The following is a 16,139-nucleotide window of genomic DNA, read 5'->3' as shown; positions in this document are numbered from 1 at the left end:
TTAAAAAACAGTCGTGTGTGGACTTACAGATCCGTCTGATGCGCTGGCTCCCACTTTATCCCCCGCTGCATTCCAGCAAACCTCAAAGATTCCCCCTGTCCCTCTGTAACTGTGGACTAAAGCTCCCGTCTGCAGGCACAGTGCAAACAAGCATTATTTTAATCTAACTACTTGTTGTATTTCAGACCTTCGAACAGTACATACACCGTCCTCCTCCTACCTGTGTATTCCAGATGTGCACGCATTTGTCAAAGGAGCCGCTAGCCAGATGGCGACCATCAGGGCTGAAAGCCACGCTGTAGACGGGCTCCTGGTGTTTGGTCAGCGTGTGAATACAGATGCCTCTATCCACGTCCCAAAGACGGACGGTGGAATCAAATGATGCGCTGTGGAAGGAGGGGCAGGTTCATAAATATCTCACATTGAGGGGAAAATGTGAACTGCGGCTTTCACTTTGGCAGAAACTGTAACACGTTTCACTCTCCTGTGTTAATTTAAAACCCAAGTGCTTTGTAAAACTTGGAGTTGATTTAGCTCGGAAACAACACAGTTCCATATGGACAAGCTAATGCTGAGTCAAATATATGTTTATTATTAGCTAGTTAGCTCATTAGCTAGTTGCACAGCAGATGATTCTACACTGATGACGGATGTGAGGCAGTTCAAGTGTAGAGAATAAAGCACTAGTAAAGACTAGAGAAGCGTTATATAAACACCAGCCCATTTTAATTTGAATGTGTATACTTTTAGCTTTCTAAACTGAGTGTCAGAGGTGTTGCTCAGTCAGCAGCGACATGTAGATAAACCAGACAGTATTAAAAAGGCCGTGCACACAATGGATCAGCTGCCACAGGCAATAGCAGGCTGTTCAACACACCATCATTTCCATTTAAATCAATGTTTAAAATCAAGTCTTGTCAGAGCTGAAGTGTCCTGATGTGTCCTTAATTACTTCTTGGGTTTCTAACACACACACACACCTGGCTAGCATGAGGTTAGCGCTGGGATTGTTTGTTCCAGGGCCAGTGGGACTCCATTTGATGGTGTAGATTTCTTTGCTGTGTGCCTGCAGGTCGTGGACACAGGCGTCCTGCTTCATACTCCAGATCTGAAGAGAAGCAAAATCCCAAAGAAAGTTAAAAGCTTTCTATTTTAGTTGAACTAATTATTAAAATTTAACCATTGCATTCAAGAAGCCTACAGAACGTCTTAATGGTTAGAAAGTTACTGTAATGCCTGAATGCTGATTTATAGCTCAGCTGTTTCCTAAATGTTTTAATCTCTTGTCATCATCATCAAGTTCTTCATTTGGAAGTGAGGAGCTGCAGCGATGCGACTCACCTTCAGCGTCATATCATCTGAGCAGGAGGCTAGGAGGTTTCCTGTGGGATCCCACTTGATTGCATTTACTTCGTTCTGGAAGCAGAGAGGAGACGAAGGTTAGCTAAAGCATTATATATGTGAGCGGTGTGTTTTGCTTTGGGAAGATGCACATGAACACAAATCTACTCACTGTGTGTCCCTGGAATGTTTTAATGGGTCGGTCCTGCCCCAGTTTACAGACGTGGATGCACATGTCTGTACTACAGGAGGCGAACGTGTTGTTACTCTGCCAGTCCACGTCAAGTGCCGGAGCTGTGGGCGGATGGAGAGAGGAATATTAGACAGGAACAAAAAATTTTTTTTAGTTTTGTTGTGTGTCTCGTTTGTTTACCTGAGTGGAAAGGAAACTGTTGTTTGGCTTCTCCTGTATGGGCATCCCATATGATTGTTGTCTGTCAGGAGACATGTACACTTAGTGTGAGTGCAGTAAAATATTACCTCGTGAGACAATAACAAACTATTCTTAAAGTTATTTCTCGTTGGAGCTGATTTACAGGTTTACCTTGTCTACGCCTGCGCTCAGGATAAAATTGCCTTTTTTGTTCCACTTAAGGGCAAAGATGGGACCTTTGTGCTGGCCGAGAGTACTGGCCAGGTTACCTGTGGAGCACAACAAGAGAACAACACGTGTCAGCTTTAAATGCAAAAAAGGATTTAAAGGCCTGAAAAGAAATACAGTGCAGGGGAAAAAAATAACTGCATTCTGTAAACCTGCCTCTAGATGGAAGCATTGTTCAAGGATGAACTAAAGCATGTGGCAAACTATTCACGTCACAATTCCCAAAGCATTCCAGCAATTACACCACATTAATAAGTGTGAATGTAACATCAATTAAAGCCATCTCACCATCTTTTGTCCATATTCTGGCAAAGCCGTCATAAGAGCCCGTCGCTAACAGTGTGCCCTCGCTCTGCCAGAGAGAGAGAGAGATGTTTCCATATAAATGAGAGCCTGATTTCGACACATTTACTGACCCAAGTCCTGTTCTTCAGTTACAGTATGTGTCCAAATATTTCAGATCGAATGAGCGTCAGCTGGTGTTATAACAGAGGTCTGTTTTCTCCATCAGCGTGGATGCTTTCCAGGAAATTTCCGACTCTGCCTTTGGCTCTGGTTTATGTCCCAGAGGCTGGACTGAAGGAAGAATGCATCGTCTGATAACTCCAACGGTTAAAATACTCAGCACACGCTGACAATTCAGGACTTTGCTCTTTATATTTACCTAAATGTTGTCATTTTATAAGACTGTTAAAAAAACAAAACTGTTCAGTACCTTCTTTGGAAATGCTTTAATAGGCCTCGAGGATTTCAACACCCTCGCCACAGTCTCAATATGGTGACTGATCTGGCTAGTAAGACTTCCTGGATTTTGTGACTGCTTAAAGTTTTGGTTGATAGAGTGGGTGTGGGCATGCTGTCTTGCTGGAGCATGGAGGCCAGGCCAAAGTGACTGGAGAAACATGCGCACATTAAAAAACCTGAGTTTACTCTGTAAAGTTCGGTCAGCTGCTGCCATCCTCTGCGATCACAAATAAAGACACATGGGGCAGTTCCGAAAGCACCAACATAGGCCTCCATGTTTTACTGATACTTCCTTTCTTTAAGTTCTAATTGAGCAGTCACTACAGAACAACAATATCCCACCTGAAGCTAATGCACTGCCATGGCAACATGCTGCTTTTGCCAGAGTCGACTGATGCAACGTAATAAAAATGCACTGGCGTGTCCTGGTTGAACAATAGCACTGACAGGCAGCTGACGATGCTTAGGTTTCATCTATGATGCTGATTGGCTAATCCCACTGCTCTCATTAAATGGCTGGGATTGTGACTGCATTACATATTACCTGATAAGTAGGCGAGGCTTAAATGCTCGACCCGAGGCAAATGCTCATAGGCAGAAACGTTCAAAAAACATGAGTGAATGAACCATCCATCTACTGCCACACAACAGTGGTGACAATCAGCCTATTTCGTAAAGTAGCAAAATGCACAGCAGGAGCCTTAAATTAAAGTTGATAGTGGATTCTTTTTCTTTCACATATCTTTTTATATCTTATCTAACATCAAACGTTATTACTACCACACTCTTGGAGGGCACTGCTGACAGGACTGTGCGTGGGGTGCAGCCTGTGCTTAGCCTGCTTTTGTTTTAGGATGCATATCTCGTGCTGAGGTGTTCACAACAATAAGCGTTAGCAACAAAAGTGTGTCTCTGATTCTTCAAAAAGGGGTTTAAAAATGACACCAAACTACCAGAATCCTTTTAGAAAACACATCAAGCAGCCCTTTGAAATTCGAAAATATCCCACAAACTTCTCGAGGTTACAGATTGTGACTTAATCCACACGAGCAGGGTGATTCGTGTTACATTCGGTGTGTTTGTGTGCCTGTGTGTACTCACATTCCAGTCTAGTGAGGTGACGTCTTTGTTGCTGGGGACATCTTGTCCTCCCTCTCGTATGCAATGCCTCAGGACCAGCTGTGTGGAGCTGCTTGTACTGTTCTCACTCAGGTTCCAAATACGAGCCGTCGAATCGCCAGACCTGAGACACACACACACACACACACACACACATCAGACTGCCATCTGAAAAAGTAACCTACAACATTGCTTTGTACAAATGATATGTAAGGATGTGCTATAAAGATCTCTGTAATAAATCTGAAGCATCACTTTATTGCTCATGTATGGGCAGAACATCTGCGTTAAGTGTTGATGTGATCTTGACTGAAATTAAAATAGGGTTGTGCTGCACTTTCATGTAATACCAAGTTGTACCACCAGATGGTGCACTGAGACAACCAGGCAAGTCCTAAGACTACATTCAGGTCAAACTGGCACTAAGCATTAATTCATGTTTAGTCTCTTTTTTCAGCTTGTTTGCTTCATGACTTGAACATTAACGTTGTACAAAAGTGGAAGCAAGGCTCACCCTGATGCCAGCAGATCGCTGACTGGGTTCCAGGCACAAATAAAGACTTCTGACTCATGGCCCCTCAAGACCATGGCTTTGTTCTGAGGGATCTCTACATCGCCGTCCACTTCCATCAGGTCAGCATGATTATCTGAACACCGAGTTGATGGATCAGGCATGAAAAACCACAAAATTCAATGAGTGAATACATAAAAAATGTAATAATATTCCATCATTTTAATTAATAACATAAATACAAGTCTCTGTTAAAAGAATTCCCCAATCCCAAAAATCATACGAATCATTTCGCTCACTTGCTAAGGCATGGGCTCCATTCTCCTCCCCATTGGCAGTATTCTCTCCGTTCTTGGCATTGCCAGCGATAGTGCCCCCAGTGGTCGACGCCGGCGCTGAAGCTGCAGCCTGCTGCTGGGCCATTTTGTCCCGGTAAGCCTGCTGCCTCGTCTGAACGACATCCGGCATCACCGCATCGATCAGGGACAGGGACTCAATGGGCCGGCCGTCAAATAGCGTGCCGTCCTGCGGAGCCAGAGAAGAAATCGGGTTGGAGCGGAAACACAGAGGAAGACAAGAAGCTGGTGAAAGAAGCTGACAGGCTTCTGTCTATATTACATTTACAGATTCCCTTTGATATCAGATTAATATGGGAATGACATCCTGATAGTCCGTTTAAGAAAGACTTGAATTATTATCTGATGTTAAAGGGTCTTTGTTTGTGTCCCACCTCATTTATGCTGACTTCAGCCTCCACGTACTGCAGGCCCTTCTGGATGATGCTGATCAGGGCAGCAGGGGGAACCAGAGCACCATTGATGTTGGACTGGCTAATGTGGCTCTCTATGCCAAAGGTAAATGCTGAGTGGGAGAACCCTAAAGAGGAGAAGAAAAGAATATTAGTAAATAATACTCCCTTTGATTTCAACACAGTGAAGAACTACAAGTTGTGGCGGTTTTTTCAGTCTTAATTGCCTTTTAACACTTTTTTTTATAAAAGTCAACCCTTTTTTCCTTAAGTTTTTGTGGTGATGAAAGTTACTGACCCTCCGCAGAGTCGACGTATTAATGAAGAAAATGCTCGACCTCTGACTTGTTAGTAACATGTTTGTGAAGTCGTTGCTGTTGGAGAACAAGAACTGCTGCGTCACAACCGCATGACCCCCTGACCTCTGTCAATCTGCAGGTAACATCTAGACCTAAATAGTGGACTGACCTACTGCTGAGATGCTGCGTTCACGGGAACTGGTCAGACATACAAGGCTTTGTTTATGGCTGCCACTGACATGTAGGCATAAAAGTGCTTTTGTACAAACATGGTGACATTTAAAAGGTATCCCATAAACAAATGGAATGATCTAATCCAGACATCTCCGTCTTTCTGTTCTGATGTACATCCTCTCATTAAGATATAAACGGTAATAGAAATGTTAATATTGACCATTTATGTTTGAGTAAATTTTAGCTACCCGTGTGTGGAGAAACAGGACAAAAGCTTTGACTGAAGTTAAATCTCATAACCATCAGCTCTCTTGTAATGATGATTTATCTTCATTCATTGTTGGACTATAAATACAGAACAAGAAGTTTTGGCTCAGGGTATCAGTTATCCATATATCTGCTGGCTGCAACGCTGGCCCCCAAGGCAAAATCTGAGAACACAAATCCAGAAATACTTGCCAACTAATTTCATCACCGCCCATATTTGCTTAAATGTAAGAAGCTGTGGATATTTTTCTGTTATCATGTGATTATTGTTAAGCTCATCCCTCATTTGGACAGCTGGTCACCCTTTTAATTTTAGAGCTGGTCGAATTACTTCTCCTTCTCTTAATAATATTTCTCAAAACCTCTGATTCATTAGTTGTAGATCCACAGCTGAGACGACTCTCATCTGTGTACACAACGAGTCTGATCTCAACAGGTCCCACTCTTTGCAGCCAAAGTTTTCCTCATCACTCGGCAGCAGAGCAGTTTTGTTTAAGTCTGCCTTTGTCTACATCCTCAAAGTGTTGCCTTCCAACAGATCGACTCCAGTTCAAATATATCTGATCAACCATCTAAATTATCATCCTTATGATGGTCCATAACTAATCTGTCATTTCTGCTGTGATGTCTGTAAAACGGTTATTCCAGATAACTTCTGCCTTTACTTCAAGTCAGGACCAAACTTATATAAAACGAAATGCAAATGGCTCTTAATGATCTTACTATCTACCACATTGCCAATTAACACTAAGGCAGCATTAAGGGTTAAAACCAGTCCAAATTATTTCCGCACCAATTGAATGATGAGTGCCTGTTTTCCCCGGTGTTAAAGTTCAACGTCCAGGCATTCAAAAAAAGAGGATTTAGAAGAGGTGGAAGTTAGCGGTAAGTTAGCTAGCCGTTTAACATCTAGAGCTACGTACCAGGTACTACGTACCTGAGTGACTAAATACCAGCAAAGTTTGGGCGGTGGGCGAAGTTGGGCTAGTTGACCTGGTGGCTAGCTAGTGCTGTGGTTAGACCCATATAAACACACTGGCACAAGGAAGACACTGCATGAAGGTTAAATTGTTCTCAATAATGGACAGTGACAAACACCATCATAGAACAGGAAGAAGATATACACAGATAAAACTTCAACCAACAGCACATCTGGTCCGTCTGCAGCACGAGGTCATTAGCATGTTGCTATGTAGTTTGGTTTAGTTGCCATTTAGACAAAAAACAAAAATTGCAAAGTGACACTATTCAGTTAGTGTGTATTTGGTGTTTGGGACACCAAACTGGGGGCTCATCTTATAGACTTGCTGCACATAAGCAGTAAAAACAAACTGTAGTGGCGCAGAATGTGAGGTGACCATTTTTTGTCTCTTTTTTGACAGACAAAAGCTGCACATTAAAAACTGTGATCGATACATCGCTTAACAAGCTAAGGGCCTCCTTAACCTTCACCGCTTTTCTCCTGGTTTCTCCTTGTTTCCCTAAATCCATACAACACAGGTGGTAGGCATGATGTTATTTCGACCCATCTGATTAAGCGATGGACAGACACCGGTCCGGCTGTATGATTCATTCTGACTGTGTGATGACGTCTGTCTAAAACGCTGCGGACAGCCTGTGCTGTTTGTCCTCTTTTAAGCACTCTTGTTTACAATGGCGTCATTATATTCTGCTTTTAAACAACAAGCAGCACCACACTGACCGTGTTGTGTATACAAAGTGACAAAGATGACCCAACAACCTGACAGGCAGCTCGGGCATCTGCTGACTACCCTACCGCCTATAGTACGACAAGGAAAAAAGAAACTGATTTCTCGTCTTATAAATGTAATGAAAACAGATCCTGAAAAAAAGGATTAAATTCCACCCAAACAAATAAATGATTATATATCTTAGAAGAGACGATTTTTAGAAATATCACAAACTGTCTTCTTGCTCAATTTGTGTTTAATTCAGTCCCTTCTTTAAAAAAAAACAACAAAAAAACATGATAAATTGTTGATGATAATTACTTTTTTATAACAAACTTTTAAAGAGTACTGTTGATTCATACAGCTCATTTTAATCATCATTAGTGAATAAAAACACACATTTGTTGTGATGAAAACTAAGTCTGTTAATGAAAACTATAATGAGCCATGTTGGTAGAAAAGCAAAGAACTATTACAAAAACGATAAAGCTTTTCATGAAGAGGAGAAGAACTGGAGCTGGATACCTGACTCCTGTAGGTATCTGTAGACCAGGAAGTTGACCTCATCACTGCTAATGCTCATCTTTACTCCTGTTACACCATGAGGTCAGCACACACACACCTAGCCTGGAAAACAGAGAGAGGTTCATCAGTGAAGGGGAAATCTCACCAGTTATTTAAGCTCAAACACAAAGTCAGTTTACAGCTGATGTTACTGTGGAAAAAGGAAATTACTGTAGAGCTTGCGCATGTACAGAGCTTTAAACTGGACCTCCTCGATCACACTTAATCACGTCACTGGTAGCAAAGTACATAGCCTACAGCTGCCTCAGTGCACAACATGATCACATGACCCTCGTCTTGCAGGACCTCAGATAAAACAAAGTAAGAAAGAAAGTTTAGCACCAGCAATTTGATTACATTTTAAAAAGCAACAATCACATTGAGGCACTGATTCATGTATTTACTGAGAAATAGAATAGAATAGAATAATCCTTTAATTGTCCCACAAGGGGAAATTTGGTTGTAACAGCAGCCAAAAAGACACATATACAAACAAACAGTACACAGAACAGAAACATACACAATTTTTTTTTCACATATTTACATTAAGGACAGTGGTTACTATATACAGAGAGTACTGTACAGTTATTAAATTAAAATAACTACAGGTAAGAGGCAGAAAGCGTGTCTACATGCCTGTGAGTCAAGACATCTGATGGAGTGTCATTGTTTTACTGTTTGTCTGCATTTTAGTCACTCTGGTCGTGCTATGCTCATGAGCACTCTAAGTGGCTTTTACTGTTTAATATTTTATCTGATTATGTCATTGTTTGATCATTTATGTGCTTCTGACTTTGCTCTGTGCTTAGATCCCTCTGCGTTTACGCTTCTTGTTTGTGCCATCAGCCTGCCAGGGATGAAGAGTAGCCTGTATGGCTAAATGTATGGCACACTGACATCATTAATTAAAACAAGCACAAAATTGACAAAAATAAAATAAAGGCTGCAGCTTATATCTTAACAACAGGCAGATTAAACACATGCTATTGCATTGGTGCTAACTAAAGCCAGACCATGCTGGCTGTACGTTAATATGTGTTACAATTACTTCTCAGTTGGTGTTTTATTCACAGTGTGCCCACACCCCAAGCTGCTCTGTTCCCTCTGACCACATATTTAACATCTGATGCAGTCATCTGGGCACCGGCCCACTACAAACTACTCGACTGAAAAACACGAGCGGGAAGGAAATCAGCAGGACAGAAACACTTCTGCTGGTAGGACTCCTTTCGTGTGTGCGCCCAAGCACATGTCACATGATTTGACGTTGCCTTTGTGTGTGAACTAATATGGCTGGGAACCGCAAGTTTAACAACTGCGGGGTTAACAAGTGCAGAGAGCACTGGCTCCAATTCCACCGATTCCAAACAAGGACCAGTTCAAAGCCTGTTTCCCCCAGAGAGTAATCAGGCCTGGAGCTCCTCGCCTGCAGCACCCCCACCCGCCTCCCAGCAGGAGTCTCTCTGTGCATTTAATGGTAGTTAAGTGATTGAAACTCTCCTGGGTACTGTGGACACATTTCTTTTCAGAGGATTTTAACCTTGCGTCATCTGGAACAGCTCAACATCTCCGTACACTGAGCAGTGGTCTTAGCATTGCTGGATGCTGAGCTGAGGGAGGGGGGAGAAGTTTCCTTTAATGACCACCTGATAAACCGGTCGCAGCGACGAAAAATAAGACACAATTACACACTACAACTGTGAAACATCAGTATTGTAGTTAGGGCTGCCACGATTTGTCGACTAGTCACGATTACATCGACTATCAAAATCGTCGACGACTGATTTAATAGTCGACGCGTCGTTTGAAGCTTTGTAAGATCACAAAAGACGCAGGAATAAGTGGCAGGATTTAAGAGTGTAATAACGGACTGAAACAGAAGATGGCAGCATTGCATGTACAAGGATGTCAGCTACCGTTAAACCCCGAAGAAGAAGAAGAAGCAGCTGTGTCCCAGCGCAGTTTCCAACAATGGCGGCAGCTGGTTAGTTTTAATGTTACTCTTATTATTCTTTCTGGGTCACAAAATAAACGTTTAACATATTTTCAGGCGAGAATGTAGCTGTGTAAACCTCAAATATCTGCTCAGTTTATCAGGACACCACATATTTTCAAAAGCGCTCCGACGTTTTCGGAGACATCTGTTACCCACTAGCTCGTTAGCGAGCCGGGGGCTAGGTCACTAGCGCCGTGAGAACACCGGACTCCCCGCAAATCGTTTTCAAACCCACCGCCATCTTTCGCTACTCAGGTTAAATATATATGAGTCACTTAGATAACTTAAAATGTTATTGTTTGGCTTTTTTTTTTAGTATTTTATTTGTTCCTGAGTAAATCAGTTTGTCTGAGATTAAAGTTATAGTTTTTACACAGCTGAATAAACGTCAAGCAGACAGCTGATCATCAGAAGTGTGAGATGCTCCAGAATATACTCCGGTGTCCTGTTATATTTTAGATAGCAAGGAGTTTATTAAACTTCACCGAAACAATCCGCAAATTTCATTAAAATTTAATAAACTATCATCTTGTCTTTATTTTTAGTTAGCACAGACCTTAAACACTTAAAGCTGTAAGCTAATGATAGTTATATAAGAGCAGATGCTGCTGGTGCAATAAGTTGTGGTTTTGCGTCCAATGGATGATGATCTGATTAGTCGACTAATCGCAAAAATAATCGGTGACTAGTCGACTATCAAAATAATCGTTTGTGGCAGCCCTAATTGTAGTAGAGTAGAGCAGATCCCAAAAAATTCAATTACTCATGGATTTCTTCCTTGAGCAGATATTCTGTTTTTCATTCTGCTGTTCTGATAAAGATCTAACGACAGAAAAGGACATTTAAAAATGACAATGTGATGCCACTACCTTTTTGTTGTTTGTTTGTTTTATTTCTATCCAAACACCATTTTCTTAACTGCTTATCCAATTCATATCCCCAGCTATTACCGAGTAAGAGGCTAGATGCACCATGGCACAACACAAAATTGTCAGTTGGACGTTAGTCGGGTTAACCAAATGAGCACGTTATTGGACTGTGAGAAGAACCAGGAAGGAACCACAGAGCCAACATTAAGCTCCACACATACAGTTAGGGGTGGGCGGTATAAACTGTATTTGGTAGAAACGATATGAACAGCTTCGCCTGTTTTGGTCAAAAGCATTGCAGCGGCTGCAAACAATATCATCTGCAAATTATGCGGCGACAGTAATAGCAAAGAGATGAAGCACATTTTGGAATATGAGGAAAGCCAAAAACTGCACTTCCTCCACTTCCATACCATTGATTTATTAATGTTGAATTCTCTCGCAGCTGCTCTATTCCCATGTTGTTGCAGTGTATTAATGACTAACCTTCTATAGTGGATGAATTATCTCAGTTGTTCTCCTGACTGAAGTTTGGTCCGTTTACAGCATCCTGCCATGTGATTACATTTGTCCCTAACCATCGGGAACACTCACTTTAACTTTTATTGAGTAGAAAAAAAGTTAGCGCTCATCCTCCAGCTTCACTGTGTTTGTTATGCTAACATAGTTGTGTCGCTAGCGATCACGTAGCACATCATTATATACCAGCTAGCCCAACTTCAGTAACCCTAAAAGTCACTGCTGTTTAGTTTTCTGTCTTCATTTATGTTGGAAGTGATAGCAGAGCTGTACGTTTTAATTTTTTTAGAAATCTCTCAGTCATGAACATGCTATATCATGTTTAGGTAACTAGCGAAACTAGCGCGCTAACTTCCGCTAACTTCCTGCTAACTTCTAACACTGTTGTATTTAATAAATTCTGTTTTCATGAATGCCTGAATGTTAAACTTAATTGTTACACCTGGTAAAGCAGCAACACTGACCGTTTTATTAAAGATGAAAGAAATTTGACAGTTTTTAACTCTCAGTGAAGATGCAGTGTTCATTGACTTTGGGACCTGAAGCAGACTGAGTTTTGGACCCAGATTACTCCGTGAGGCTCCTGACTACGGTAGCCGTAATGCTTCGACAATCCATCAAGCGGTACGGCTTCGTAGCTTACCAAAGTCATAGTAAAACATTTGACAGATTTTTGAGCGCCGTGTACCACATAAAATCGTTCGTGGTCAGTAAGCACAACCAGAATTCATATATAAGGCGCACCGGATTATAAGGCACGCTGGCGGATTGTAAGTGCACCTTATAGTGCGGAAAATACGGTATACAGAGGAAAAGAATATATCGTTAGTGCATATGTTTCAAATTATATCGCGATATGGATTTTAGGCCATATCGCGCAGCCCTACATACAGTCCTCGCTGGCCAGCAGATTTAAACCCAGAACCTTCATTGCTGTGAGGCAACGGTGCTAACCACGGTCATTTATTAATCCCTAATTTATGCCAGAGAAACAAACGATCTGACCTGATTTTATATCTCCTAATTTTTAATGAGATCACAAAATTGATGAGATTGCAACAGCAGCCACAAGCACTGATAATCTTCCATTTTATTTATTGGGAACAGCAGGACGATATTGGACTATGTGAATTTTTTGTTTTTGTTCAGTTCCCCCCCTTCTCAAAAACGAGCTGAGTAACGTGTACTTCAACAACTTTCTGGATATGTGGCCAGTACTGGCTGCCAGGTGCAAGTCCTCACTCTCCTGCAGCAAATCCACTTCTCTCTCTGTCTGAACTGTTCACTGTGTGACAGTGAGTACCTGTAAATGAGCAGTCTGCACATGTGCAATGTTAAACCGAGGCTGTGCACTGTGTGAGAGGAAAATAAGACATTCTGTCACATGTAAATGCAGCTGACTAACAGCTCTACCCTTCAACATGTGTGTGGTGAGTCTGTCAGGCAGCGTTGCGGTTCCAAAACGAGATGCTTGAAAATTTCTGCGGTTATTGAACTAAAAAGTACGCGCCCTTCCCGAGATACACCATTTCACTGACGATTTCTGCTGAAGCTCCACAAAATGGTATTTGAGAATCTGGTGTAACGACAAAGTAAGGCGAGTCAGTTGCATCAGCTTCACTGGAGAACAGGGGTGCCATGGCTGAGCTGTCTGGGGATGTGTTCATAACCCAGGAGACAGCAGATGAAGAAGAGGTGGTGTTGTTCTCTGGCATGTTGGCTCAGCGATACTTATCTGTGCCTGGACCCTCTGTCTCCAAAGAGAGAGAATTGTGTTTTCCACAGAGACAACTGTCAGCAAACAGATTGTTTTGAGGGGGCAGATAAACTCCAGGCAGACAAAATAATGGAAACCATCTCAGAGTTGAGCTTTTCAGCATAATTACAAAAGTAGCAACACTTTGTTGGGGCTGAAATGAGCCGTTCCTGCTGCAGCCCCATGAAACGGCACTACCACAGACACACTGTGTTAAATTAGACCTCTTATTATAATTAAATCATATGCAGCTGTCAGACTGCTTTCACTTCCACTTTACTACAGTGTTATACTGCAAGCTAACTTCTCAAACAAGCCACACCCATGTACTTTGCGGTTGGCCTTCTTGACGTAACGTGTGACAACCAGCCTCTGAAAAATACAACAATGACACAAAAATAAACTGCTCTGTGCAAGATCCTTAAAAAGTAATTTTACTGCTTCCACTACTGATCACATCTCTAGTTACACCACTACACTCAAGCTATTTTGTAATCATGTATCGGAAAGTCGTGGACAAAATACTGGTAAAAAAAAACAAAACAACCCTGAATATATTATATAATTTGATATGATGTAGCACAATCCAAAAGAACAACCTACAACGGTAGGAAAAAATGAGCAAATTCATGACAGCCTACTCAAGACTGCACTGAAACCGACTCAGCTGGTGATATTTAGGGTTGCGAATTGAATGGATCTGTTTCTCTTTAAAGGATTTTTTGTGACGTTTGTCAACTCGACTCTGAGTTTAATCATCTTGTGAAGCTCAATTGCTAAATGGAGCCACACAGTGAATCCTTCTTACTTTGTTTCTTTTAAGGACACACGAGCTGTGCACACCCTCGTCTTGGGCTTTAGAGTAATTAAACTGAAGAAATTAAAGTAATTTAGAAGGTCTGTGCATCCTGTATTCAGAAAGTATTCATTTGTCCAGTAAACTGTTAACAAGCTAGAAAATTATAAAGTGACAAAACAAGGTGGCAAGCCCTCATTCTACCCGACAGCACCTTGCTATATGTCTATTTAGGTAGCTACTTCCATCTCTCTCAGTCTCTCCACCTATTAAAGATACCAGTGCACCATTTTAACTGAGAAAGGATCAATACAAAGCAGCGCAGTCAGTCTGTAGCATATTATACAAATAAATCTCACCCAGTGCTAATTTAAAGCAACTGCTTCTTCACTGAAATGCAACTTTGAGGTCAACTGCTTCAGCAGCAGCACACTTTAATTAGGCCTAAATAACTACATCACATTTGTATAGTGACCCAGGAACTAAAAAGTTCTATTGCCATAAGTCATGTAGTTCTAGAGTGGGATACGTGAAAGGCAAAAGCACCTTTGGTTTATTTGACAACTGTAGCTGCCCAACACTGAAAAACTATGATCTTATAAGAGCACAGTATGATTGTTCCAATACATTCCTCAAAAACAGGAAGACGCTCATATCAGCCATCTCCGGACAGAATTGTTGCCTATTTGACAAAAACTAATTGATATACGTTGAATCTACATTATGTGGTATTAAAGCTTACAGTTACTGGTAATGTGTGGTGCTCACATTAAGACTGGAGCTGCAGCCAGGAGCCTCGATCAATAACCATGAAAGCAGAGTATAATTTCAGCCACCTGCTGCTGTGCTTCTTTAACGGGGAACCTGTAGACGGTCCTGTCAGAGATCATTCAGACCTTTTGCTCAAATCCCTCCTGACAGCAGTGCTGTTAGTTTGTAAACAGTGAGCTGTAGTTCTCTCTACCACCACTCCACTGCAGTGGCGCTGTGGAGCCATGAGCGGTAGCCAGGAGCCTCTGTGTTGACAGTGTGGGAGAGTAAAGGGGGGGATGGGAGAGGAGAAGGGAATCTCTGGCTCTACATTTTTTCCCTTCGCCTCTCTCCCTCTGTCTCTCTGTCTCTGTGCTGCCAGTGGCAGACTGGCCTGTACAGTAAATGCTAGATCTGGTTACTGCTCAAGGAGAGAGGGGGAGGGTAGGAGACACACACTCACGCACAATCAGACAATCAATAATCCCACCCACCCAACAAACAACAACAACAACAAAAATCAGGACAGGACTATTACTGCTGCATGTGACCTGTGCCATGACCATGAAGTTGCTCCAGAGGAAGCAAGACTGAAATCACACCAACAAGAATAAAGGGGCAGGTGGGCATGTGGGGCTGACCTTCACAATATGAAATCAATATCGCTAATAAATTAGATTTGCTTTGGTTCATCAGCTGACATCCATCCATCCACAAGGCCCCAATCAATAAGAAGGAATTCACTTCAACTGCCTTTTAATCATGTTTTATTTGAGATTGCATCTCCTACATTATGAAGAAAACACTTTATTTTAAGATGCTTATCATAAAAAAATGACTTCAATAGTGTAAAATACAACCAAACAGTTACTAAAAAATAACATAAAACCTTTTTATTTTCAACACTAACACAAACAACAAATGTTACTCTCTGGTAACAATGAAGTAGGACTGCAAGTTTTAAGACTGCACTACTGGTGCCCCTTTTCAACACAGTTTGTGTCTATCACAGGATACTGTGCTACACCACACACACTGCAATCCCATGGACTGCAGATAGCAATCTTCACACAAAATTTCCTCTCTGAGCAGTGCAGAACATTTCTAAATACTCAGGTCAATAAACTGCTTGCATCATCACTCAAGTTAAAAGTAATTAAAAAATGTTTTGTTGTGCCACTTACTACTCAGCTGTTTAGTCAAATGAATGACAAATTCCTAGCTGATTGCCCAGACTGATGAATGAAAAGTTTGTGAAAATATTCTACAGAGTAGTAACCGTTCGCAGTCCAAACATTTCACCCCTAAAGAATTGTGGCAACGATGTCCTTTTCAGTTCCACATCCTGAACAAGTGACAGAGAAAGCGTCAAGGTTGTGTTGTTTACCACTGAG

General features: G+C 41.7%; 1 protein-coding gene across 2 annotated transcripts in view; it reads right to left on the bottom strand.

Annotated features, from left to right (window-relative positions):
- tbl1xr1a (TBL1X/Y related 1a) overlaps positions 1-16,139 on the bottom strand; it is a 51,333-nt gene that overhangs the window by 3,301 nt on the left and 31,893 nt on the right. Inside the window, exons 3-16 of one of the 2 annotated variants that reach the window (XM_076880503.1) lie at positions 8,231-8,365; positions 8,021-8,122; positions 5,047-5,192; positions 4,616-4,841; positions 4,320-4,452; positions 3,788-3,929; positions 2,231-2,294; positions 1,886-1,983; positions 1,715-1,775; positions 1,514-1,635; positions 1,342-1,416; positions 981-1,108; positions 221-386; positions 28-129 (exon numbers count right to left, since the gene is read on the bottom strand). In XM_076880503.1, coding sequence (XP_076736618.1) covers positions 28-129; positions 221-386; positions 981-1,108; positions 1,342-1,416; positions 1,514-1,635; positions 1,715-1,775; positions 1,886-1,983; positions 2,231-2,294; positions 3,788-3,929; positions 4,320-4,452; positions 4,616-4,841; positions 5,047-5,192; positions 8,021-8,078 — 1,521 coding nt within the window. In that variant the 5' untranslated portion in view covers positions 8,079-8,122; positions 8,231-8,365. The remainder of the gene's footprint in view (positions 1-27; positions 130-220; positions 387-980; positions 1,109-1,341; positions 1,417-1,513; positions 1,636-1,714; positions 1,776-1,885; positions 1,984-2,230; positions 2,295-3,787; positions 3,930-4,319; positions 4,453-4,615; positions 4,842-5,046; positions 5,193-8,020; positions 8,123-8,230; positions 8,366-16,139) is intronic. The other variant, XM_004552934.5, reaches the window with a different exon arrangement.

Source organism: Maylandia zebra, linkage group LG23 (assembly GCF_041146795.1).
Source record: "Maylandia zebra isolate NMK-2024a linkage group LG23, Mzebra_GT3a, whole genome shotgun sequence".
In the NCBI taxonomy this organism is placed as follows: Eukaryota; Metazoa; Chordata; class Actinopteri; order Cichliformes; family Cichlidae; genus Maylandia; species Maylandia zebra.
Note: the sequence above shows the minus strand (reverse complement) of the source record. Positions and strands in the feature narration are given on the sequence as shown.